Genomic DNA, 26,489 nt, shown 5'->3' on the forward strand with positions numbered 1-26,489 from the left:
CCTAGGATTACAAAGAAAACAAATTATTATATTAAAATATAGATAACAAAATATTTTTTAAAAATTTAGAGACACTTGGTTAAAAACTCCTGGAGTCTAAACCATTAGACAAAAAGGAAATTTGGGAGGAAAGGGTAGTTAGACTGGTGGATGAAACGATGGTCTGGTAACCTGGATAAAGTAGGACAAACAGTGATTATGCTGGGGTTCCATCCCAAATAGGTGTCCCCGTGATGTTCTGCCTACTCCACTGGGGAACAGCTCCAAGGAGGAAACCCAACTGGAAACCAATGTTACCTACTGGGAGCAAGAGAAATTGTTTGAGGTAGTCAGCATCCTGCGCTTGCAACGTGTGGACCAACCACTGTCTGTCATCTGTGATGTACACAACCTTCTGGGGAGAGACAGCAAGGAAGTCACCATTGTTCCACATTGTAAGTCCCAAGGTCCATAGCCATAGTAGCCAGACACAGGGGCATAGCTCTGAGAGGTCCAATTATTTTTCCTTCCAATCCCCAGCCGAAGCCCAGATCAGGAACCACTCAAGTTCTATATAGAGTGAATTGAGGAGATGCAATAATTAGCTGAAACAGACCACAGATATAGAAGAGAAATATCCTAAAAAATATTATTCTATGCAGACAGAGGAACAAATATTTTTGATGGGGTAGTTGCTTATTTAGAGGGATACCAAGGGGACTTGAGTTCTTTTTTTTTTGTTAGGCAGGGAATAACAGGACCACCATTAATAAAAATAACAACAACAACAATAATAATAATATTTGCATACCTTTATATGGCATTTAAGATTTACCAAGCATCTTTCTCACAACAACCCTGTGAACCAGGTAGTGCAAATATTATTAAATAAGGTTTTATTATAGAGAAGTAAAGTGAGAACTAGTATCAGAGCCCAGACAATCACTCTAGTCTTTTGACAGCAAGACCAGTGAATTCCTAATGATTGAGTGACTAGCTTTAGAAGAAGAAGACAGTTTGTCCAGAGGCTATTTGGGGAAATGGAATGGTAGGGTAAAAGAAGTCGCATCACCAGTCTGGAGAGGGTCCAGATATGAGGGGAGCTCTTTCAGAGGAAGGGAATAATTTTTTTTATTTAAAATTTTTTTTAATTAAAGATTTTATTTATTTTGTTTTGCAATTCCCCCTTATCTTACTTCCCTCCCCCCCCACCCCCCACAGAAGGCAATTTGTCAGTCTTTACATTGTTTCCATGGTATACATTGATCCAAATTGAGTGTGATGAGAGAGAAATCATATCCTTAAGGAAGAAACATAAAGTATAAGAGATAGCAAGATCAGACAATAAGATATCAGTATTTTTTCTAAATTTAGAGTAATAGTCCGCAGTCTTTGTTCAAACTCCACAGTTGTTTCTCTGGATACAGATGATATTCTCCATTGCAGAGAGCCCCAATTGTCCATGATTGTTGCACTGATGGAATGAACGAGTCCATCAAGGTTGATCATCTCCCCCATGTTGCTGTTAGGGTGTATAGTGTTTTTCTGCTTCTGCTCATCTCACTCAGCATCAGTTCATGCAAATCCCTCCAGGCTTCCCTGAATTCCCATCCCTCCTGGTTTCTAATAGAACAATAGTGTTCCACGACATACATATACCACAGTTTGCTAAGCCATTCCCCAACTGAAGGGCATTTACTTGATTTCCAATTCTTTGCCACCACAAATAGGGCTGCTATGAATATTTTTGTACAAGTGATGTTTTTACCCTTTTTCATCAACTCTTCAGGGTATAGACCCAGTAGTGGTATTGCTGGATCAAAGGGTATGCACATTTTTTGTTGCCCTTTGGGCGTAGTTTCAAATTTCTCTCCAGAAAGGTTGGATGAGTTCACAGCTCCACCAACAGTGTAATAGTGTCCGAGATTTCCCACAACCCTTCCAACAATGATCATTATCCTTTCTGGTCATATTGACCAATCTGAGAGGTGTGAGGTGGTACCTCAGAGAAGCTTTAATTTGCATTTCTCTAGTAAGTAATGATTTAGAGCAATTTTTCATATGACTATGGATTGCTTTGATCTCATCTGTAAATTGCCTTTTCATATATTCTTTGATCATTTGTCAATTGGGGAATGGCTTTTTTTAAAAAAAAAATTTGACTCAGTTCTCTGTATATTTTAAAAATGAGTCCTTTGTCAGAAACATTAGCTGTAAAGATTGTTTCCCAGTTCACTACATTTCTTTTGATCTTGGTTACAGTGGTTTTGTCTGTGCAAACCCTTTTTAATTTAATGTAATCAAAATCATCTAGTTTGTTTTTAGTGATGTTCTCCATCTCTTCCTTAGTCATAAACTGCTTCCCTTTCCATAGATCTGACAAGTAAACTAGTCCTCCTTGATCTTCTAATTTGATTATAGTATTTTTTTATGTCTAAATCCTGTATCCATTTGGATCTTATCTTGTATAGGGTGTGAGGTGTTGGTCTAATCTAAGTTTCTTCCATACTAACTTCCAATTTTCCCAGAAGTTTTTTATCAAAGAAAGAGTTTTTATCCCAATAGCTAGACTCTTTGGTTTTATCAAATAGCAGATTACTATAATCGTTTCCTGCTATTCCTAGTCTATTCCACTCTATTTCTTAGCCAATACCAGACAGTTTTGAAGACTGGTGCTTTATAATATAATTTTAGATCAGGTAGGGCTAAGCCCCCTTCTTTTGCACTTTTTTTCATTGAATCCATGGAAATTTTTGACTTTTTATTTCTCCATATGAATTTACTTACAACTTTTTCTAACTCATTAAAGTAATTTTTTGGAATTTTGATTGGTATGGCACTAAACAGGTAATTTAGTTTTGGTAGAATTGTCATTTTTTTATTATATTAGCTCTACCTATCCATGAGCAGTTGATGTTTGCCCAGTTATTTAAATCTGATTTAATTTGTGTGATAAGTGTAGAAGAAGGGAATAATAAAGCTGGAAAGAAGAGGATCTGACAATGGAGTTTTATCATCTCCACCCCATCCACATGCAACCAAACATATAAGAAGTGATTCACAAAACCCTATTTCTTTGGTCAACCACAAAGTGATGATCTCTCACCTCAACATCAGCTTTTTTGCCAAACCATATAATCCTTTTGTTTCTCCTATTGACTCTTTCCATTTCCTTCCATGATGATTCCAAACCAGTATCTCTTTTCTCATCAATCCTTCTCCTAACTAAGGCTAATTAATACCTTTGCTCTTGTCTCTCCTCTCCTTTAAGATCTTGTCTTCTCTCCTTCATGAATTTCCAGCCTTTTTCCTGAACTCCATTGACTCATTCTCCTCTGCTTGTGTCTTCCCCATTAGATGTGAGGAGATTTGAGTGTAAGGACTGTCTATATTTCTCCTTTTTTTGTATCCCTAGCTCCTATTGTCATATGTCTAGAGTATAATGAGTGCTTGATAAATGCTTGTTGGTGACTGCTTTCAAATATATTCTGGTCTCTTCAATCCTTAAAAAGAAAGGAAGAAGGCAGGAAGGAAAAGAAGAAGGAATAGAGAAAGAAAGGAAGGAAGAAATGAGGGAAGGAAGGAAGAAGAGAAGGAAGGAAGAAAGGAGAGAAGGAAAGAAAGAATGAAGGAAGGAAGAAGGAAAGAAGGAAAGAAGGAAAGAAGGAAAGAAGGAAAGAAGAAAGAAGGAAGGAAGGAAGGAAAGAAGAAAATCCATGCAACCAAACTTCCCTTGACACAAAGCAATACAATCTGATGGAAAGAAAGCTGGATTTGGCATTGCTTTACTTTACTTGGCATCTTTGTTGACTTTAACAAAACTGCCCTTTCATTAGGGCTCTTTTCCTCATATGACTCTTCCATGCCTTTGACTCTTACATGCCTTAAAACTATCAACAGGTCTCTCTCCTTTCCTTCACTGCCAAACTTGTAAAAAGAATAATCTTGCTTCTACTTCCCCACCATTCATTTACTCTTCAGTCCCTTGTAATGTGACTGTCATTTTCTCATTTTATTGAAACATCTCTTTTTCTAACTCTCCTTCACTCTCACTTCATTCTTTATCCTTCTTTACTTTACTGGAGGATTTGACTTCTTGTGGTGCTCTCTTTGCAACTAGGTGGTGCAATAGATAGAGCACTGACCCTTATAGTCAGGAGGACCTGAATTCAAAACCAGTCTCAGACAGCTACCATCTGTGTGATCCTTGGCAAGTCATTTGCCAGGTGTTTACCTCAGTTTCTTCATTCTAATGTAAAATGATCTGAAGAAGGAAATGACAAACTACTCCAGTATTTTTGCCAAGAAAACCCCAACTGTGGTCATAAAGTTGGATATAACTGAAATGACTGAACAATAATAGCAAATGTGATGCTCTTCTCTCACTGGCTTCTCTGAAAATACACTTGCAAAGTTCTCTTTCTACTTCTCAGATTGCTCTTTCATGTTCTTATTTCTGTTTTTTAATTGTCCTTTAAACATAGAAGTCTCCCAAGGTCTCTGTCCTTTGCCCTATTGTCTTCTCTCTCTACCTTTTCTCCTGCATCATTTTCTTTTTTTAATTTTTTTAAAAATTTTTTTAGTTTTTTTTTTGCAAGGCAAATGGGGGTTAAGTGGCTTGCCCAAGACCACACAGCTAGGTAATTATTAAGTGTCTAAGACTGGATTTGAACCCAGGTACTCCTGACTCCAAGGCTGGTGCTTTATCCACTACGCCACCTAGCCGCCCCCCTGCATCATTTTCTAAAGACTTCATTTACCATCTCTAGACAGGTGACTCTCAAATCTATATTTCTAATCCTTATGTCTCCCTGAGCTCCAGCCATCAGCTTTATGCCCCATTCAAACTCAACATGTCTTGAATTAACCATTCTCCAACAATGAACTCATCATCATCTCCCCCAAATATAACAGCAACTAACATTTATGTAATGCTTTTAAAGTTTTCTAAGAATTTTACAAATATTATCTCATTTGATCCTCACAACTAGGTGGTACAATGAATAGAGTACTGACCTTATAGACAGGAAGACTAGAATTCAAAACCAGCCTCAGACACCTTCTAGGTGTGTGATCCTTGGCAAGTCACTTGCTAAATGTTTGTCTCTGTTCTTCATTCTCATGTAAAATGGTCTGGAGAAGGAAATTACATAGGTGTTATTATTATTCCCATTTTAGAGAAGAGAAAATGAAGCGAACAGATCCAGTGATTTGCCCAATGTCAAATGACTAGTAGGTGTCTGAGACTAGATGCACTATATTTTTAGAGTGCCATCTTCTTGTACTTTATTTTTCTTCCTTAAGGATATGATTTCTCTCTCATCACATTCAACTTAGATCAATGTATACCATGGAAACAATGTAAAGATTAACAGACTGCCTTCTGTGGGGGGGTGAGGGGGGAGGGAAGTAAGATTAGGGGAAAAATTGTAAAATTCAAAATAAATAAATAAATAACTTGAAAAAAAGTTCTATCTTCTTCCAAATGCTACCTTTTTGTATCTCTATTCCTATCCTAGAAACACAGACTCAAACATCAGAGTATATTTTTGGTTCTTCCCCAATAAATTGTTAGGGTTCTGTTGATATTTAACTGTGCTTCCTTAGTTTGGGTCCTTAATGCCTCCTCCTAGATTTATTACAATAGTCTTCTAAATGAATTTAAGGCTGGCCACAATTTCAGAAGCCATCTACCAATCCCTTCATTTTACAACTGAGGAAATTGAGGTCTGTGTAAGGTCACATAGGTGGGAAGTTTTAGAGGTAGGAATTGAACTCAGTATTTCTGACTTTTTCCTCTGTACTATGCTGCCTCCAATTGTTTTCCTTCCTGCAATTTTTCTTTTTTTCAAATGCACTATTTACACCCCTGCTGACAGTCTTCCAAATTGTCCAGTCTCATAATATCTCTCTCCTCCTCCTCAAATGATTCCCTACAATCTATGACCCAGTGAATAAAGATTAAATTCTTTGTCCTAGCATTCAAAGGACTCAACATTCTGAATCCATCTTACATTTCTGTCCTTATTCATACTATTTTTTCCCACATAGTTTATATTCTTGATAATACTTTTTTTTGTTTTTTTTGCAAGGCAGTGGGGTTAAGTGACTTGCCCAAGGTCACACAGCTAAGTAATATTTAAGTGTCTGAGGCTGGATTTGAACTCAGGCTCTGACTCCAGGGCAGGTGCTCTATCCACTCTGCTATCTTACTGTAAGATGATATCTTACAGAATCATCCCCATCCTATTTTTCCTCATTGCTACTCTTATCTTTGCTTAAATCATCCTTATGCCTGGAATTTTCTTGTTGTTGAGTCATTTTTCAGTCAAGTCTGACTCTTCATGACACCCTTTGTGGTTTTCTTGGCAAAAATATTGGAGTAATTTGCCATTTCCTCCTCCTGTTAATTTTACAAGTGAGAAAAGAGGAGCAAAATAGAGTTAAGTGACTTGTCCAGGATCACATAGCGAGTAAGTGTCTGATGTTGAATTTGAACTCAGAAAAAAGAATATTCCTGATTTCAGGCCTGTATACTATGCACTAGCTGTCCCATGCCTAGAATAGGCTTCTTCAACACTTTTGTCTGTTAAAATCCCTTCCCAGCAAAAATTGACTCTCCTTCCTCTTCCTAAGGGAATGTTCTTTCTTTAAATTTCTTGTGAGTTTGCCTTGACCTTCCCTTTGTATTTAGCTCACTCTTCCATGAATATGTCATTCATCAACATTTTATCCTCTTTATTAGATTGTAAGTTTCTGGATGGTAAGAACTCTGTGTGTGTGTGTGTGTGTGTGTGTGTGTGTGTGTGTGTGTGTGTGTGTGTGTCTGTCTGTCTGTCTGTCTTCAGAGCCAAGTACAGGGTCCTGTGTATATTAGGTACTTAATAAACACTTGTTTAATTGAACTGAGCTGACTTGAATTTAATTTAATTGGGGAGAGGGAGCTTAAGGTTCTCATGTTGGGGAGAGGAGGCTAAAAGCTTGAAATTGAGGTGAGAAAGCTAAGTGTTTGACTTTGGTAAGAGAATATTCAGGATCTCACACTGAAAAGCAGAAGCTGAAGGTTTAACCTTAGTTGCCCAGGAAAGTAAAAGCTCCTGGACAGATTTTTTGTTTGTTAGGTTTGGCATTTATGGTAGGATTGATTGGATGGTTAGGGATGGATGGGATGGGTTCCTGGGGTTTTGGAGAGGAAAAAATATCTTTTCTTGGGCAGACTCAAATGGTGTTGGACAAGGTAAAGGGGTCCAGACTAGAAGTGGGAAGAATTAGGGTGACTGGGGGGACTTTTCAGAATTTTATCTTTGTGTTTGGTGATAACCTCATATGAGGGTGAATTACCTATTCTCTGCTTCCAGCCCTACCCTTCAAGGTGGTTGTGATCTCAGCCATCCTGGCCTTAGTGGTCCTCACAATCATCTCCATGGTCATCCTTATCGTTCTATGGCAGAAGGTAAGTAGATTCTGTAACCTTTCTCTCATGTGTACCTGGCCTAAGATCTTTCCATTCACTCCTGACCTTAGCCTTGCACTTAAATTCTTTTATTCTATCCTAAATCTGATTAATTTTTTTTAAAAAAATTCATTATTCCCCAATTACATGAAAAAATAATTTTTAACATTTGTTGTTTTTCTAAGTTTTAGTTTTAAATTCTATCTTGTTTTCCCTCTTTTCCCCCTTCCCTGAGATAGTGTGCAATCTGATATAGATTATATATTTGTAAAACCCGTAAATACAATTAATAATATGCATATTGAATTTTATATTAAATATTGATGGATCCAAGTTAAGATGGGCCAGAGTCCCTACCTCCATGGTCTGGTGGGAAGTGATCCCCTTGTCCAATGTCTAAGGCACAAAGACTTGGACCTGCAGAAATCTGGCTTCTAGCTTTTCAAGTCCTTGTTGAAACTTTCTACAGTTGTCCATAGTTGCTGGTTTCCTGGGGAGGGTCCTTGGCACCTTCTCTTCTTTGTATAGATTAAGCCCTGGCTTAGGTGAATTTCCACGATCCTATTATTGCTGTTTTCCCTCTTTCCCAGAAACCCCGCTATGAGATCCGCTGGAAGGTGATTGAATCTGTGAGCTATGATGGACATGAATACATCTATGTGGATCCCATGCAGCTGCCCTATGACTCTACCTGGGAACTGCCCCGAGAACGACTTGTGCTCGGTCAGTGAACTAACTTCTCTTCCCTGGAGGGGAACAAAAAGACCCTGATTCTCTAACCTGAACCCCTTCTTGAGGGCCCATCCCTGTACTGTGGGAGATTCAACAATATAAGAGGGACACCCAAGCAATGGCCTCAGGGAACTCAGAGAACCTAGATGGGAAGGTAGAACTAACACCATGTTAAAGATCCTTAACCCAAGGATCAGATGTTCACTTACGTGATATTTGCCATATGTGATTCCAGGAGGTTAGAGAGGGGTAAATATAGAATGGAATAAGGAATGAAGTAAGGCTTACATGGGTCTTGAAGGATGTGTGGAAGAGGAACATTATAAATAAGTAAAGGCAGGGAGGTGAGGCTGAGTAGGGCCAATGTGAGAGAGTGAGATCAATATGACTCATTTTTGTTGGTGAACAATTAGTAATAGACCAGCTATATAGAGAAAGATCAGATTATGAAAGGCCTTGGATTCCCTAGGATTTCATGATGTGATCACAAAGAACCATGCAAGATGTTTGAGAAAAGTAGAGCTTCCCTTATAAATGTGCTGTTGTTCTATAGGAAGCAGGGTTACGTGACTTGCTCAAAGTCACACAGTTGATAAGTGATGGACCAGTTTTGAACCCAGGTCCTCATGCCTCCAGGGCCAATTCTCTATCTACTGTACCATGTAGCTGCACCCCAGATTTAGGAAAGTTTACATAGTTGGATGTGCAGGATGGATTATATGCAGGATGAAGGCAGAGAGAATAGGTTACAAGGCTATCACAAGATATCAGGTAAGTAGTGATGAGGCACTGGACTAAAATGATTGCAGGTATAAGTGGAAAGAGAAGTTGGCTCAATAGAGATTTTAAGTTTTAAAGATAAGAACTGACCCAGTTTAGGGCATGAAAGAAAGGATAGAGTCATAGTTTCTACATTCAGGGAATAGACATTCAAAGAAAAGGAGCAAGTGGCATTGAAGCTAATATTTTTTCCTTTTTTTCCTTTTCTTTTATTTATTTTTCAATTACATACAGATAGTTTTCAATGTTCAAACTTTTGCAAAGCTTCTGAGTCTCACATTTTTTATACCTCTTCCTTTCCTTTGCACTCCTCATGGCAGCGAACAATCTGATATAGGTTGAACATGTACAATTATGTTGAACATATTTCCATATTAGTCATGTTGTAAAAGAAGAATTAAAATTATGAGGGAAAAACCATTAGAAAGAAAGAAAAAACATAAAAGAACTTTTTTAAATGTGACACAGTATGCATTGTTCTGCATTTAAACATCATAGTTTTTTCCTCTGGATGTGGACGGCATTTTCCATAACAGATTTCCCAGGATTATCCTTGGCTGACACTAAAATAATCAGCTGATGACATAGAACTTCATAATTGAGGGGAATCTTCTAGTCCAAACTCTAACTGAAAAGAAGTCCTCGACCACAACTCACTAAGTGATTGTCCATCCTCCACTTAATGACCTGTAAGGAAGACTTACTTTGAGGACAGCCTATTGCTTTAATTATGGCCCCAAAGAATAATTAGGAAATTTTTCCTTATAGTGAGCCAAAAACTGCCTCTATACAACTTTAACCCATTGTTTTACCTGCTAAGGCCAAGCAGACAAATCTAATCCCTCTTCCTTTAGCATGACATGACAGTCCCTCATATTTGTAAAGACAACTATTATGTGTCTCTCCTTCTCCCCAACCCCCATAACTTCTCTTTTTTCAGCTTAAACATCCCTAATTCCTACAGTCAAAGAACCAACCAGTTAGTCAATTGATCAATATTTATTAAGCAGCAAATAAGTTCCAGACCCTAAGGATATAAGCAGAATAATGAAGGAGCACCCATCTATGACAAAAATTCCTTTCACTGCTTGGGTTTCCCACCTCTGTATGTTTTCCTACTTGCCTAAAGGGTCACACCAAGAAATTAATAGAAGTGGTCTAACCAGGAGAGGGTGCAGTAGAATGGTCATCCTTGTTCAGGGCACCATTTCTATTTATGGTGTGGTGTTTTGTGCTTGCTGTCTCATACTGTTGACTCACCAAGTTTGCAATCCACTAAAACTCCCTGGGTCATTTTCAAATGACCCCTTCTCTATCCCATACCTACCCCATCCTGTTGTTGAATACAAATTTAGAACTTAAAATTTATTCCTGTTAAATGTCATCTTGTGAGTCTCCCTACTATTTGAGTCCATGATGACAAAATCATAATCAAAATCATAACAATCCCCCCATTTTACTGCAGCAATTAAAGGCCATCATCATCGAAGGAAGGGAACAAGTATTTATATAGTTCTACCATGTACCAGACAATAGGTTGATCACTTTGCAAATATTATATAAATTTTGTCCTCTCAGCAAACTTGCTATTGGTGGTGCTATTCTTCTGATCTCAAAACTGAGGAACTGAGGTAGACACATAATGTGATTGTCCCAGGGCCACACAGGTAGTGTCTGAGGTCAGATTTGAACTCAGGTTTTCCTGACTTCATGGACAGATCTAGGATGGTGCTGGTAGTTTGCAGGGTGGATAGTATTATTATCACTATCATTGTTATTATTTTTAATATTGACTTCTGAAGTCTATAGAATTTGGGATTAGAGGACCTAGATTCAAATCCCACCTCTTATATTCATAATCCTCCCAGAAGCCTCAGTTTTCTCATTTCTAAAATGAGGGGATTGGGCCACATAGCCCCTGAACTCTCTTCTGCCTTTTGACCTGGGATCCTATGATCCAAGATCCAAATTGGGAAAAGCAAGGGTTATCAAATCAAAGAATCCTGATTCTGTCTTTGATAGTCTCCCCTAGGACTCATTTTCCTTTTCTGTAAAATGAGGAGGTCAAATGAGGTGGTCTCTGAGGCCCCTTCCCTTACCTAGATCATAATTACCTCACTCTCCACCTTGTTATGGTGGGTTGGGGACTTTATGAACTTGGAGCATAAGTTCTACCAGGTCCTACCAAGCTGAGAAGGTGTCAAAAAAGGACCCAGCCCAGCTAACCATGAAGAGATTTACCACCATAAGACAGGCTACTAGGTGATGGTTTTTTAGTTATAGCCTACTGAGGCTTTTAGGGCTTAGGGCCTGTGTTGGTAAAGGGGGACACCCAGTGACATGGGGGATCCTTGAAGAAAGCAACATTGATAACAACAATTAATAACAATAATAAAAGGCACTTACATAGTACTTTAGAGTTTGCAGAGTGCTTTATAAACGTTATTTCCTTTGAGCCTCAATACATTCCTGTGAAGGACAAGAGGTACTTGTTATCCCAGTTTTACAGATGAGGAAACTAGAGATCAGAGAGGTTATGTGAACTGTCCATCCATGACCACATAACTAATAAGTGTCAGAGGGCAGATCTGAATCCAGGTCTTAGTTCAGGACTCTATTATCCAATGAGATAATATTTGTAAAACACTTACCACCTTGCTATGTGGTAGGTGCTTAATAAATGCGTATTTCCTTCCTTCCTATCACGAGATATACAGATAGATAGGGACACCCAGGTGGTGCAGTGGATACAGGATGGAAGCTTGAATCTGAACTCAAACACTTGCTACTTACTAGCTGTATGACCTTGGGCAAGTCACTTAATCCTGATTGCCTCATGTGCAGGCTCATCTCCAGTCATTCTGATTCATATCTGGTCATTGGACCCAGACAACTCTGGAGGAGAAAGTGAAGCTGGTGACTTAGCACAGTACCCCCACTCTCAAATCCAATTCATGAGTTGTCATGACATCACCACCCTAGTGACATGGGTTTTCTTCAAGAACGAAGGACAAGCATCATCATCATCACCAGATAGATAGATCAATATATAGATGATAAATAAATGGATATATAGATGATGGAGATAAAATAGAAAGACAGATAGATGGACAAATGGACAAACTAGAGAGATAGAGATAGACAGAAAGAAAGAAAGAAAGAAAGAAAGAAAGAAAGAAAGAAAGAAAGAAAGAAAGAAAGAAAGAAAGGAAGGAAGGAAGGAAGGAAGGAAGGAAGGAAGAAAGAAAGAAAGAAAGAAAGAAAGAAAGAAAGAAAGAAAGAAAGAAAGGAAGGAAGGAAGAAAGAAAGAAAGTATAGATAGGGTAGATAGATGGATAGAAACTATTCTAAATACAGGTCTGGACCACATACAATTACAACTATTCAGCAAAAACAATTCTCCTAAAAGATAAAAACATACTCATCCTATTGAAAAATAAGTGTTACAATATTCATTGAAGAATATAAAGCTGGAAATAGCAACATAAACTAAAGAATTTTAGATTGTAAGTAAAATTGGGAACCAAATGGAAAGGTTTTAACATTTTACTATTTATCTGGCACAAAATAATAATAATAGCTCATTTATGAGATCCTTTCTTATGCAACAACCCTGGGAAATGGTACTGTAGTTGCAGATAAGGAAGCCAGTGATTTAAGAATTTAATACCAAAGTTCAAATATTTAGAATCTGAGGTGGAATTTGAATGCTGAGCTTGTAATTATAGTCTTAAAGCTGAAACCTAAAGGAGAGGAAAGTTGTTGAGTAGTACACTGGAAGGGGGAGGTTTTTCTTTGTGGTAACTGTGTGGGATAGTGGAGAGATCACTGAATTAGGAATCAGAAGGCCCAAGTTTTAACCTGGGCTCAGTACTTTTAAGATCTATGTGACATGGGCAGCTCATTAAATATCTCTGAGTCTATTTTGCTCTTTTGTAAAAATTAGATTGGGGCCAAACAATCTCTGAGGTTCTTTCCAACTCAAGTCTTATGAATTTTCTTAAAGCCCTTGCAGTGTTAGGCTAGGAATTGGGTTGGGATAGGGTGTGTCAACAGATGGGAAGGGACAGTCTTCCAGTTTAACCCAACCCAATTCTGCCATCCACACATCACCTCATTCCTCCTCCTTTTTCCCCCTCCATGTTCCCCACCCCAAGGAATGAGCCAGATTAGGCAGCTGGTGTGAACACGTCTGCCAGATTATGTTGGGGTGCCCTCTGCTGGCTTTAGTGAGATGGACTGAATTTATGGCCTCAGCCCTAGGACAGAACTGACAGAGGCTCAGGCACAATGGATGACTGGGGACTTAAGACCTCTCAGCTGTGGAAGTGAAGGCCAAATTATTTATGCCAAAGTCACTGGTACTGATGGGCATATCATCTGCTTATTAAGTTACATGTTAATATAATGATCGAGTTCAGGTCAGTACTGGACATTCCTCCCCACCAATAACTCCCTTTCAGCTAAAAGGGATTAATGTCTTATGTACAGATAACTCCAGGGTTTTGTATTAAATCATTATGACCTGATCTTAGCATTCTTTTATTAAAAAATATTTTATTTATTTGTTTTTCCAATTACATGCAATGGCAGTTTTTACCAATCTTTTTTTTTTTTTTGCAAGGTTTTGAATTTTATATTTTTCTCCCTTCCTCCCTTTCCTGTCACCTCCCCTTAACAGAAAGCAGTCTGTTATGGGCTCTGCATTTATAACCATGATAAACAGATCCATATTGATCATCTTGGGATGGAATTGAGGCAATAACTTCTTGTCTCCCTTACAGGTCGCACACTTGGTTCTGGGGCCTTTGGACAAGTAGTGGAGGCCACAGCCCACGGACTGAGCCACTCCCAGGCCACAATGAAGGTGGCTGTCAAAATGTTGAAATGTGAGTTTCTCCTTCTTTCTTTTCCTTTAACTTCCTCAATCTCTTCCCCCTCCCACTTTCATTTTTGTTGGCCTTCTCTTTGGACAACTTTCTATCATCCTATTCCTCATATCTTTCTAGGGCATTGTTCTTCCTTACTTTCTTGTAGGAATCCATCTCTAGTCTAAATCCACCTATTCTTTTCCCCTTTTCTTGCTTGTGGCCTGGGAAGGGGAGGTTTAGGGTCTTCTCTCTTGTTCAGAGAAGCACTCCCAACTCACCCTTACCTCCTACTCCCATGGCCCTGGGAGAGGCAGGAGATCTGATATAAAAGATCTTTTTTGGGGACCTTTGTTTCCAGTCATGCTAGTTTTGGGGTCATGAAGAAACTTTCTCTAGGAGTGGGAAGATAGGATAGGGTAGCTCAAACCCTCTCACAAGAGCTGATTGTTAAATTTTTATTATGAGCATTTACACCTTTACAAATACCACAAACCATCTAATGATTTCTTGCTTCATTGTCTCATCTGAAGAATGCAGACAAAATGCAAATGATGTATTAAATTAAAATCATGCTGTAGGTTCAATTTTTTTTTTCTGGAGAGCTGGTTGTTTTATCAGCACAGCCCTAGATTGGGGTTACCTTATCTGAAAAGGTTCTAAATGCCTAGGTCTTAACTGTTTTATTCTTTTTCTCTCCCTCCTAACCTTTTGCCTCAGCCACCGCCCGGAGCAGTGAGAAGCAGGCCCTTATGTCTGAACTGAAGATCATGAGCCATCTCGGGCCCCACTTGAACATTGTCAACCTATTGGGGGCATGCACCAAAGGAGGTAAGGGCATCCTGCCCCTTACCTCAGGCCATACAACCCAGAGGGTCTGGGAGAAGTTCCCTGGAGAACAGAGAGAACCAAATTCAAAGGATCCCATTAAACTCTGACTAGTCTTGATTGTGTCTCTAAGGAATGACATTCAAGGAATCATTAATACTAATAGCTATCTGCCCTAGATTCCTATCCTTAGGTTTCCCTTGTCAGGATTTTCCAGTTCATCTGGGTTTTGATTGCATAACCAGAATTCCTGTCTTGAATTAAGTCAGTGAGGGAGATTCACAGATTAGAGTTAGATGCAACTCATTTTACAGATGAAGAAACTGAGGCACAGGGAGGTTAAATGATTTACCTATGTACACAGCTAATAAATGGGATAGAATTTGAACCCAGGTCTTTTGGATTCCAAGTCCAGTGCCCATCTAACACACCATATAACCTCTTAGCTTCCCCTTCCCTCCCCACATACGTTATTTAAGACCATTTTATACACACACACATACACACACACACATCACACACACCCATAAACACACACATACCCATACACACATATACCCACTCAAGCACATCCATACACACATACGCACTCCCATATATACACACACACATACACACACCCATATGCACATATCCTTACACACACACACACACACAGATACACACACTCTTTCACCCATACCCCTTATGCAATCATGTCCTGAGTATCAGGACCAGTTCTAGGAACTTAGCAAAGCATGGTCAGGGATGTTGCCTGGAGTAGAAACCAAGTTGGAACCTGAACTCCTGGTGACAGACCCAATGAGGAGGAGAAACAGACCAAGCCTGATGTTGGTGGATTAGAGAAAGGGGAAGAGTAATTGAGAATTACTTTTTGGAGTAAGAAACCCTAAATTTTAACCTAAAGTAGTAAAGACCTATGGAAGTGTGCCCCCAATTTTCAGTTCTTCATCCACCCAAACACATTCACACACAAACTCAACAAACACACACACACACTCTCATTCACATACAGTCATGCACATATACTCACGTTCACATACATATACATTCATGTGAACACATACACAGTCATGAACACACACCCATCAGCTCCCATCTTTCCCAGGTCCCATCTACATCATCACAGAGTACTGTCGATATGGAGACCTTGTGGACTACTTGCATCGAACTAAGCACACATTCCTGCAGCAATGCCCTGAGAAAGGAGGACCTTACCAGTCCTCAGAGATCCTGGACCATCCTGACCATCATTTGCACAGGTGAGTCAAATACTTCATGTCCCTACCCTCAGAGAAGAAAGGTTTACTTCTTACTCTATTTACATTAGAAACCACCCTTTCTCTCAAATCAGATCCTCTTGTCCTTGCTTTGTGCTTAAAAAGTGAAATTCTACTCTTTCCTCTCCTCAACTTCCCTCCTTTTTATCTTCCTCTCTTTTTCTCTGACTCTAATATGCTCCCAATTTGGTTCCTCCCTCCCATGTTCCAGGTTTGGTATCAGAATATGGTGCAACCAGGGTTTTGACCAGGTTGGGTTGTAGTCCAGGGTGGTCAGGGTGGGATATGGTTGAGGCTGGGAAAGACTGAGATATTTATGGTCAGAATGGGTATGGTTAGAGATAGTGGTGAAGGGGTCCAGTCTAAATTCAATGAGTATGGACCATAGAAAGTACTATAGTTCCTTTTCTCTTATCCTCATCCTTATCAGACTTTTCCTGAAGCTTTGTGATTGTAAGAGGAAGGAGGGGACCAGGATTGTGAAAGAACTGAAGAATATGAGCAATGGTTAGAGGAACTGGAATGTTTTTTTTCAAGAAGTATGGTAGATGCCTTTTAGATATCTGAAGTGCTCTCTTGTGAAAGAGGGATTTGGCTTATTCTGTTTAGTCCTAGGGACCAGAAGCAGAGCCAGTGAATAGAAATTATAGGGAGGTGGATTTAAACTCAATAGAAGGTCAGGGAAATTTGTTTAGAATTAAGAATTGGACCAAGGGATTTCAAAGATCCTACCCAGCTCCAAGATTCTATGATAACTAGAATTTTCCAAAATATAAAAGAATTGATTTGGGTGAGAGTGAGTTTTTCATCTTTGGAGATAAGCAAGATTAAGTCTTGTTGGAAATGCTATTGAATTTTGCCCTGTAAAGAGGATTGGACTAGGTACCCTCTATTTTTTTTCTGAACCTTCAGATTCTAAGATGCTTTGTTGGGGAATGCAATCCCTATTTTTACTAGTACTCCCAGGGTAGGAAGTCACTTTAAATACCTTTGGCTAAAGGGAATGTACTGAGAACCCATCTTTAGAAAGCATACTACCCCCTTCTCTCAATACACTTCTTATCTACTTAGCCCTACATCCTGAATGTAGACCTTCAGGGAAGAGGCAAAGAGGACCAGAAATGTGGGAATGTGGCCCATTAGGGTACTGATCTGGCATGTTCTTCTTGTACCAAGAATTTCCAATTCTAGTATGTCACATGTAGTAAATATTCAAGAAGGATTTCTGTGGGGTGGGTGCCATGATACTCAGATCTAGACAAAATCAATTATTATACAAATAAAATTTTAGAAGGCAGACTTTAAAGCTGAGAGGATACTTAGAATAAAGAACATGGGACGTTGGAACTAGAAGAGACCTTAGAACACAGAACATAGAATACGAGAGCATTTGAACTTAGAACACCAGAGCTAAGAAAGGTTTTAGAACAAAGAAAAATGCTGCAATTGAAAAAGAGCTTAGGTCATAAAATGCCAGGGCTGGGGGGGGGGGACTATAAACAGTATAATATAGAATATGAGAGTTAGACAGGCTCTCAATGATCAAAGAATCCAATTCTAATTTCCACTCTTTGGAATCACTGTCTTTGCTATCTCCAGACAAACCTCACTATCAGGGGAGAGTGATGGAGGCTACATGGACATGAGGAAGGATGACTGTATGGACTATGTTCCAATGCTGGGCATGAAAGGAGAGATCATGTATGTGGATATTGAGTCCTCCAACTACAGTTCACCCTATGATAGCTACGCACCCTCTGGTAGGTAAAGAGGGAGCTCCCTAAAAATCTCTTGGGCCTGGGGGGAGTGGAGGAGGGGAGGGTTCTACTTTCTTGAGGTGAAGAATCAACTACCGAGGTGAAGGCAAAGGGAAACCAAAGGATGCAATGAGGATGGCATTGGGGGTTCCTGGGAAAGAGGGAGTAAACTCAGGTTGAAGCAAAGAGCATTGAGGATAGTCATCAGTAAGAACTTTCTGACATTTCAACCAGTGGAACTCTAATATGGATACCAAGGGAGAAGGCAGAATTTTTTTAAGAGTTTTAAAAAGTCAATACCAATGAGCCAGGGAGTAGGTAGTCTTGTCTTAAGTCAGGGAAGTAGATTATCTAACCCTTCATGGTCTCTACTAGCTCTTTGTCTTACCCTTGGAGAGACACTAGGGGGAGATGAAGTCAACTCCATAGGATCCAATTGCTAGAAGACATTTGAATTTGAGAAATTTGAGAAAATCATATATTCCTCTCTCATTCTTTGCTCTTCAGTTCCTGAGAGATCCTACAGGGCAACCCTGATCAATGAGTCCCCTATCCTCAGCTACATGGACCTTGTGGGCTTCAGTTACCAGGTGGCCAATGGCATGGAGTTCCTGGCTTCCAAGAATGTAAGTCTTGTGGGCTTCAGTTAAGAAAGAAATAAGAAAAGTTGATATTTACATGGAGCTTTAAAACAGAGAAAGTGTTTTACATATCCTATCAATCAATCATCAAGCATTTATTAAATGTTCAGACACTGTCCCTGCCCTCAAGTAGCTTGAGTTCTGTCGACTCAGGCTGAAAAACCTGAGAATATGAATAAGAATATGACTTCTGCATGGAAGAAGGAAGCCTACCTGGCCCTGGAATTCTAAGTCATTTGTTATGTTATATAGAATATTATATTCTGTTGTTCAATTGTTTTAGTCATGTCCAACTTCATGACTCCATTTGGAATTTTTTTTTGGCAGTGGTTAACCATTTCCTTCTTTGGATCATTTTTACTGATGAGGAAACTGAGGTAAACAAGGTTAAATGACTTGACCAGGATCATGCAGCTACTAAGTATCTGAAGTCAGCTTTGAACCGAGTCTTCCTGACTCCAGGCCTAGTGTTTCATCCACTGTGCTACCTAGTTGAGTTCAAATCCCACCTCTAATGTTAAGTATTAATGTTTTGAAATGTTGGGTAACTTCCTTAACCACCTGGAGCCTCAGTTTCTTGATCTGTAAAATGATGAAGTTAGTCTAAGTGGCCTCTGAGATCTTTTCCAGTTCTAATCTGTGAGCCTGTGATTGCAAGATTTTTGGACTTTCCATTGCATCCATCATTAACATCCTCCTTAGCCTCCATCCATACCCTCACCCTCTTGCATATATACCCAGATGTCAAAAATATCCTGGCCAATCATTATTTCTTTAAAGCAATAACCCTAACACTTTCTTTTTGTCCTTGAGTTATCATGTGGTGCTTTGGAGGGGGTGATCTCAATTAGATCAACTAGAGATCAGCTAGAGAATAAGGCCATTAAGCCTGAGGACCATAGGCATTGGTCATGGTGCTACCCAGAGATAACAAGTAACCCATGGAGAGAAAACTGTAGGAGTGAGAAGAGGTTTGTCTCCATAGTCAAAGGTTCTGGATTCAAATCCTATCTTTGATGTCTCTTACCTATGAAACTTTAAACCTCTCTTAGGCTATGTTGTTTAGCCTCTCTGTCTCTATGATCTCATCTGCAAAACAAGAGGGATAAAATAGATGCTTCCTGAGGTTCCATCCAGTTCTAACTCCTAGAATCCTATTGCCTACAGTTGGCTACACTGCCCTTCTGCCTTTGCCCTAGGAGACATCCCAAAGGATGTCCACCAACAAATCAATCAATCATTAATTAGAATTTGAACACCTCCTGTTGCCAGTAGCCAACATAGATACTTGGTAGAAGAGAAATAAAACTCACAATTATTTCTCTGAAGCATATTGATCTAGGAGAGGAAAAACCATAATCTAGAAACACAAAGCTAGCAAGGTAATATGACTAAGTGATACAGTGGGCTTGGAGTCAGGAAGATCTGAAATCAAATCCTGCCCCAGACACTTATTGTGTGATTCTAGGCAAGTGACTTAACTGTTGTCTGCCTTAGTTTCCTCAACTGTAAAATAGGAAGAATAGTAGCACTTACCTTCCAGGATTGTTGTGAGGATCAAATGAGATAATATTTATAAAGAACTTAGCACAGTATCTGATGCATATTAGATAGTCATTTTAAAAATTATTTCCTTCCTTCTTCTTCCTCCCTCCCTCTCTTCCTTCCTTCCTTCCTTCCTTCCTTCCTTCCTTCCTTCTTTTCTTTTCTTCTTAAATATATAAATACAAATTAGAAGTACTAAAGGATTTTAGAGACAGGAGAAATTGGTGTGGGCTGGAGAAATCCCAGGTTTTTTTTATATTGTACTTTCAAATTTGCAAAGTACTTATATATATGGTGCTTTAAATTTAGAAAGCTATTTTCTCTCTAACACACACAGACACACACACATACAAACACACACACACTGTGAATAAGGTAGCACTTATAAATAGTTGTTTCCATTTTACTGATGAGGAAACTGATGCTCAGAAAGGTTGAGTACATGCCCAATATCATACAGGTAATAAGCATCCAATCCACTATTCAGGTTCAGGTCTCTTGACCCTGACAACAACTCTTGTTTGTATTCATCTCACTGCATCCCAGTGAGGGAAATCTTTCCTGAGCAGATGCCTGGGTGGAATAGGAAGAAATGAGGTGGAGGGACTTCCCAGAAGAGGGGAACAATATGAATGTAAGCCCAGTGGTGGAAGAGAACAGTGTTCTGGTGGGGATAGTAAAGGTATCATGCTAGTTGGAGCAAAGGATAGTGGGAGGAAGGAGAAAGTTGGAGTGCTAAATGACACTGTGGTATAGTGGGCATAATAGCATTAGATCTGAAGACAGAAGCACTGGGATCAAATCCTCCTTCTTCTAAGTACTATCTCAGTAACCTAAGAAAACCCCTCTCCTTTCTGGACCTTACCATTCAGGCCTTGTTGTGAGTGCCATATTTTCTCATCTCAAAATGGGAGGTTGATCTCTATAATTTCTAAGATTCTTTTCAGCTCTAAATGTCAAGAGAGGAGTTTTTACTTAGGATCATAGAATTTATAGCTGGAAGACATTAGTGATGATTAAGTCCTATTCCACTCATTTTACAGATGAGGAAACTAAGGTGCAGAAAGGGGAAGCAACTTGCCCAGTGAGTAATAGAATATGACTGCGTTCTCTACAAGTTCCTGTCCATGGAAGCTCATACCCGTGGTCCAGCCTGTAGGAGGAAATAGTTTTAACCATTTCAGGTCTTCCTGAAGCCCAGAACCCCAGAATCTCCCTTATCCTTTACACTCATCTCACATGGTTCAGCAGGCTATTAGAATGCAAACTCCTTGAGGGCAGGGGCTATATTTCTACTTTTTTGGTAGCCCTAATACTTAGCACAGTGTCTAATATATAGAAGAAGGTTATTAAATTCTTGTAGATAAATCAACTGACAGTATCCAAGCTTTCTTAAATCTGTCTTTAACTTGATTCCTTTCTATGACAGTGTGTCCATCGAGACCTGGCAGCCAGGAACGTGCTTATCTGTGAGGGCAAACTTGTCAAGATCTGTGATTTTGGTCTGGCCCGGGACATCATGCGTGACTCCAACTACATCTCCAAGGGCAGTGTGAGTAGCTTCCCTACTTTTATCCCAAAGGATTTCAGGACAGACAAAGACAGAGAGACAGGAAAAAAAAGATATATATAGAGAGTTACAGACTAAGCTATTGAAGGGGAAGGGAGAGGAGGGGAAGAAAAAAAAAGAGTGGAGTGGGAGGAGAGAGACAGACAGACAAACAGACGGATAGGGAAGATAGGGAAAGTAGAAAGAGGAGAGGAGGAGGAGGAGGAGGAGGAGGAGGAGGAGGAGGGGAGAGAGAGAGAGAGAGAGAGAGAGAGAGAGAGAGAGAGAGAGAGAGAGAGAGAGAGAGAGATACAAGCTTTACCTCAAGGAGCTTACATTATAATGGAAGAAGGCAAGAGATCTAGGAGAGCTGAAAGTTAGAAGGCTATACTTCCATGGATTGGTATAGAGAAATGGTTCCACACAAGATGAAGAAAAATCTGACCTATCTGAGTCCAGTGTTCCAGAGTTAGAGCCTAAAGTTGGGGAAGTATGGGGAGAGAACAACAGCAAAGATAGTCCCCAAACTATGCAAGGTTAGGTTGAAAATATTCTGTGAAATTTGTTTGCCCCAAATAGAGGGTCTCTCCAGGTCATACTAGCTGAAATTAATAGGCATTAATAATTGGAGATCATACCTGCCTTGTCTCCCTCTCTGAGATCTGAATTTTAAGAGAGATAAAATATATAAAATCCCCATCAATGTCTAATAAGTTTGAATCCCAGATAGTAAAGAGATAGGCTTTTACATAGCTGAACACCAATCAAGTCTTAAATTTTCTTCCATTTACTTCCTGACTTTCTTACTGAAAGGCTTGCCTCCCAATGCATTTGGGGTCGAGGCACCCCCTGTACATCTCTCTGCAGCTGTCTCTTTCCCCTGAGTCATCAGAAAAAGAGGGTGGAGTTTCCAAAAGAGCTAAGAGAAAGAAGGAAAAAAATATAGAAATTTGCAAAATTCAGAACTCATGAGTTACAGAACATGAAGATCTTATCCTAAAATATCCTTAGCATGTCCATGGAAGTCAGACCAGTTTTCTGGGCAACAGAGGGAAAAAACAGCATTGGCCCAGTCCCTATGTGACATAGGACAAATTATTTAACTTCTCCTTTAGCCAAGTCAAGTTTTCTCATTTATAAAATGAAGGATATTAAATGAGATAGTCTCTGAGGTTCCATATATCTTTGGAACAAGAATTCTTGATGTTCTCTGTACCTTGAATGCTTTTACAATCTAGTAAAGCATATGGATCCCTTTTCAGGAAAAAATATTTCTAAATATTTAAAATAAAATACAAAAGATTATGAAAGAAATCAATTCTAGTGAAATAGTCATCATTTTTTTTAAAAAATCACAAGTTAAGAACCTTGATTTCATTTGATGATTCTATGGTGCTTCTTGAATAATGTTGAATAATTCACTTCCCCTTTCTAAGCCTCAGTTTCTTCTTCTGTCAAATGGGGGACTAGGTGTTTATTAAGGCCAGTTATAACTCTATATTCTTTGATCACTTTCCTTTGGTCCCATTCAATGGTTGCTGCCATGAAGTTTCAGGTAAAAGACCTGTTTTGCTTTCTCATAATTCCTGGAAAATACAGAGGGGTCAAGTTAAGAATAGGAAGAAAAAGAGAGAGAGAAAGAGAGAGAGAGAGAGAGAGAGAGAGAAGAGAGAGAAGAGAGAAGGAAAGAAAGAAAACAAGAAAGAGAGAGGGAAAGGGAGAGAGAGAAGGAGAGAAAGAGAAGGAAAGAGAAAGAAGGAAAGAGAGAGAGGGATAGAGAGGGAGAAAGAAAAAGAAAGAGAGAGAAAGAGAAAGGAAGAGAGAGAGAAAAGAAAAAGAGGGGAAAGGAAGGGGAAGAAAGAAAGAAAGGCTAGAGAGAAAAAGAAAAAGGAAGGAAGAAAGAGAAATAAAAAGGAAGGAGGGAGGGAGGGAAGGAAAGAGGGAAGGGAGAAAAAAGAAAGACAAAGGAAAAATAAAAAAGAAAGAAAGGAACAAAGGAAAGAAGGAAGAAAAATAAAGAAAGAAAGGGAAGAAAAGGAAGGCAAATAAAATTAAAAGATCTGTCTTATTCCTTCTCAGTCCTCACCCATTCTATCTCTTCCATTTTTAATTTCAGTCTGATGTCTTTTCTGAGCTTTCCCAGAGCCTAACTAGGGTGAGGTGATCAGGCCTTACTAAGGAGGTTCTGTAGAAAGGTTTAAAAGGGCTCTGATGGCTCTTACTCTCTCTCAACACTTAAAACAATAGAATTTGACATTTACTTAACAAATATAATTAGTTGAATAATAAAGTATAAGATGACCAACTAGATTCTGAATTTCCTTCCTTCTCTAGCTGATCAGAGACCACTCCCCCCAGATACACCCATTTCACTGATAGTGTTTGAGGACATGCTTCATGCTATTTGCTAGTTATATGGGGGAAATGGGGAAGGAAGAAGGGACAGAGGAGAGCAAAATTTGTTTTTCCCCTTTGCAAAAGCTCCACTTCCACACCCAGGTTCAAATGAATCACAGTAGTACACCCTAAACCCCATACCCACCTTCACCACCAGGGAGCTACTCTCTTCCCACCATCCACCACAAAACAGTCAATGTAGAGCGCCTCTTGTACAGTAACAATCATATACGATTCTCTTCAACTAATTGTATTTCTCACAATAGGGATACAGATCTGTGCCCACCTATTGCCTTGTGACGGGTGACATGTAGGTAACCCAGAGAGCCATGTGATTTAGTTAAACATGGCTCTTCAATAGCCCTGACCTATGGGATAAATTTGTCAATGAGAAACCTGTGTATGGCTCTCTCTGTGCTCTAAGGAAGATTTCATCTCTGGGGGAGTCCCTCAGGGAGTAAGATTAGAGCAGGACCCTTTCCCACCTCATCTCCTAACAGTTGCCACCATCCTGAACCACAAGCCCCAGCTGTCTAGCCTGGGGCTTTTCCCATCAGTCTTCAGGATGGGGTTTACCATTCTCTCCCAACAGGAAATGAAACCTCAACCCTCTGCAATCCTCTAGTCAAGGCTAATTTCAGCACTGAGTTGCTTAAGGGGATCTGCTTCCCCCCAACATCTGGGTTTCTGAAGCTCAGTTTCAGGGAAACCTCATGGGGAGAAGGGGTGGAGGGAGATGAGGGTGACAACAATAACATCAACAGTACCATTTTTGTCATGCTTTAAAGTTTGCAAATCACTTAATAGGTATTATTTCTTGTGTGTGTGTGTGTGTGTGTGGCAATGGAGTTAAGTGGCTTGCCCAAGGCCACACAGCTAGGTAATTATTAAGTGTCTGAGGTGGGATTTGAACTCAGGTGCTCCTGACTCTAGGACCAATGCTCTTTTCCACTGGGCCACCTAGCTTCCCTATAGGTATTATTTCATTTGTTATTTATAATTAACCTCATTTTATAGATTAGGAAACTGAGAGAGAGAGAGAGAGAGAGAGATTATACATATTGAGATGACCCTGTTACATTGCCAATAAGTAACTGAAACAGGATTTGAACTCATCTTCCTGATTCCTGGTCATTTCTGATTGCAGTGACAGTAGAGATCAGACTCAGACTTCTCACATTATGCCCTAGTCTTGATGGTGCAACATAGACTCATATCTCTGTTATGAAATCCATTACCCCTTAACTTTTCTTCCTTTGGGGGCCATCTCCACAAGGAGGACAAAGCTAAGTTGTGGATAGCCCTCTTTATTTCTCTGAAGGAGTAAAAAAGGGCTATCCCAAGTTTGGTTGAGCATCTATAGCCTCAAAGAGAGCTCCGTTTGGAGATCAATATTGGAATATTGGGAATGCAATCAAGATACATTAATTAAGCTCCAGGTGCTGTGTCAGGTTCTTGGGAAACAAAAACAAAAAAAATATAGTCTCTGATCACAGGGAGCTTCCAGTCTATTAAGAGAAACAACACATACATATGAAAAATAAAAGGATGATCAGAGATTTCTTGGAGGTATTTATCAGGCACCCTCTGACCTATTCCAGGAGGGCAAGAAAGTTTACTCCTATAAACCATGAAAGAGCTGCTCCCAGAAAGGAAATTTCCCCATATTTTAGAAATCTCAGAAAAGGGTCCCCGAATGAAATGGGTCAGAGATGAAGGGCAGTAACCTCCAGTCTCTGATTCTGTGTTAACTTCAAGCCCAAGGTAGGTCCTCAGTCCCCAGAGGCACTTTAATTCCTGAATTAGCTGAGACTTTAGAGCTAGAGTTGTCCAGCCTTGAGAAATATCTTCTTATCTAAAAGTGATCATGAGTGGTAGCTATCACTTTCCACATGGATTGAAGGCAGGACAGTACAGTGGTAAGAACTTTGGATTTGGAGTCAAATGATCTAAGTTGGAATCTCATTGTATCATCTTAGAGTGTCACCCTTATGATTTAGAATGACTCAGACTGCCTCTATGAGTCTCAGTTTCTTCGTCTGTAAAATGAAGAGATTGAACTAGATGGCTTTTGAGAGTTCTTTCTAGGTATAAATCTATGATTCTATAACCTATGATTATTCTGTCTGAAAATGTTTGACACCTCTTTCCCAGGTTTCTGGTTTAGAGGGTAAGGAACTGTCATTACTTTTGATGAAGATGAAGGATCTCCATGAAATCAATGCTTTTCTGGCTTCTGTTGGGTAGAATACAGATTTGTGGTGTGAGTAGAAATTTGTTCCATATTAATTTGATCTCTTGTTGCCTCCTAGACTTTCCTACCTCTGAAGTGGATGGCTCCAGAGAGCATCTTCAATAGCCTGTACACCACTCTGAGTGATGTGTGGTCCTTTGGCATCCTTCTCTGGGAGATCTTCACCCTGGGTATGGGATCTGCCTGTCCATCACTTCCTTGGAATGTTCCTTGTGACTTTTCCCTTGACATACTCCTACCAAGAAAACAAGGGACCTACCTTTGACTCTAGTCTTTGTCTTCCCTGACAAGAGGAGTATCTGATGTTTTTCCATAGAAGGAGACTACTCTGAGACTCCTCATCCCCACCTCATGCCCTCCACTGCATACTTGTTTTTATATCTCCAACCTCCCCCAACTTTCTGGAAGGGTCACATTTATCCAGAT

The 26,489-nt window shown here is 39.6% G+C and overlaps 1 protein-coding gene across 4 annotated transcripts in view; it reads left to right on the forward strand.

Moving 5' to 3' along the window:
- Positions 1-26,489, forward strand: part of PDGFRB (platelet derived growth factor receptor beta) — a 68,910-nt gene that overhangs the window by 35,999 nt on the left and 6,422 nt on the right. For all 4 annotated transcript variants that reach the window (XM_074212646.1, XM_074212647.1, XM_074212648.1 and 1 more), the window contains exons 10-19: positions 223-434; positions 7,338-7,432; positions 8,023-8,155; positions 13,729-13,833; positions 14,533-14,643; positions 15,749-15,902; positions 17,520-17,680; positions 18,185-18,303; positions 21,293-21,415; positions 26,122-26,233. In XM_074212646.1, coding sequence (XP_074068747.1) covers positions 223-434; positions 7,338-7,432; positions 8,023-8,155; positions 13,729-13,833; positions 14,533-14,643; positions 15,749-15,902; positions 17,520-17,680; positions 18,185-18,303; positions 21,293-21,415; positions 26,122-26,233 — 1,325 coding nt within the window. The remainder of the gene's footprint in view (positions 1-222; positions 435-7,337; positions 7,433-8,022; positions 8,156-13,728; positions 13,834-14,532; positions 14,644-15,748; positions 15,903-17,519; positions 17,681-18,184; positions 18,304-21,292; positions 21,416-26,121; positions 26,234-26,489) is intronic.

This window comes from Macrotis lagotis, chromosome 1, assembly GCF_037893015.1.
Source record: "Macrotis lagotis isolate mMagLag1 chromosome 1, bilby.v1.9.chrom.fasta, whole genome shotgun sequence".
Lineage (NCBI taxonomy): Eukaryota > Metazoa > Chordata > Mammalia > Peramelemorphia > Peramelidae > Macrotis > Macrotis lagotis.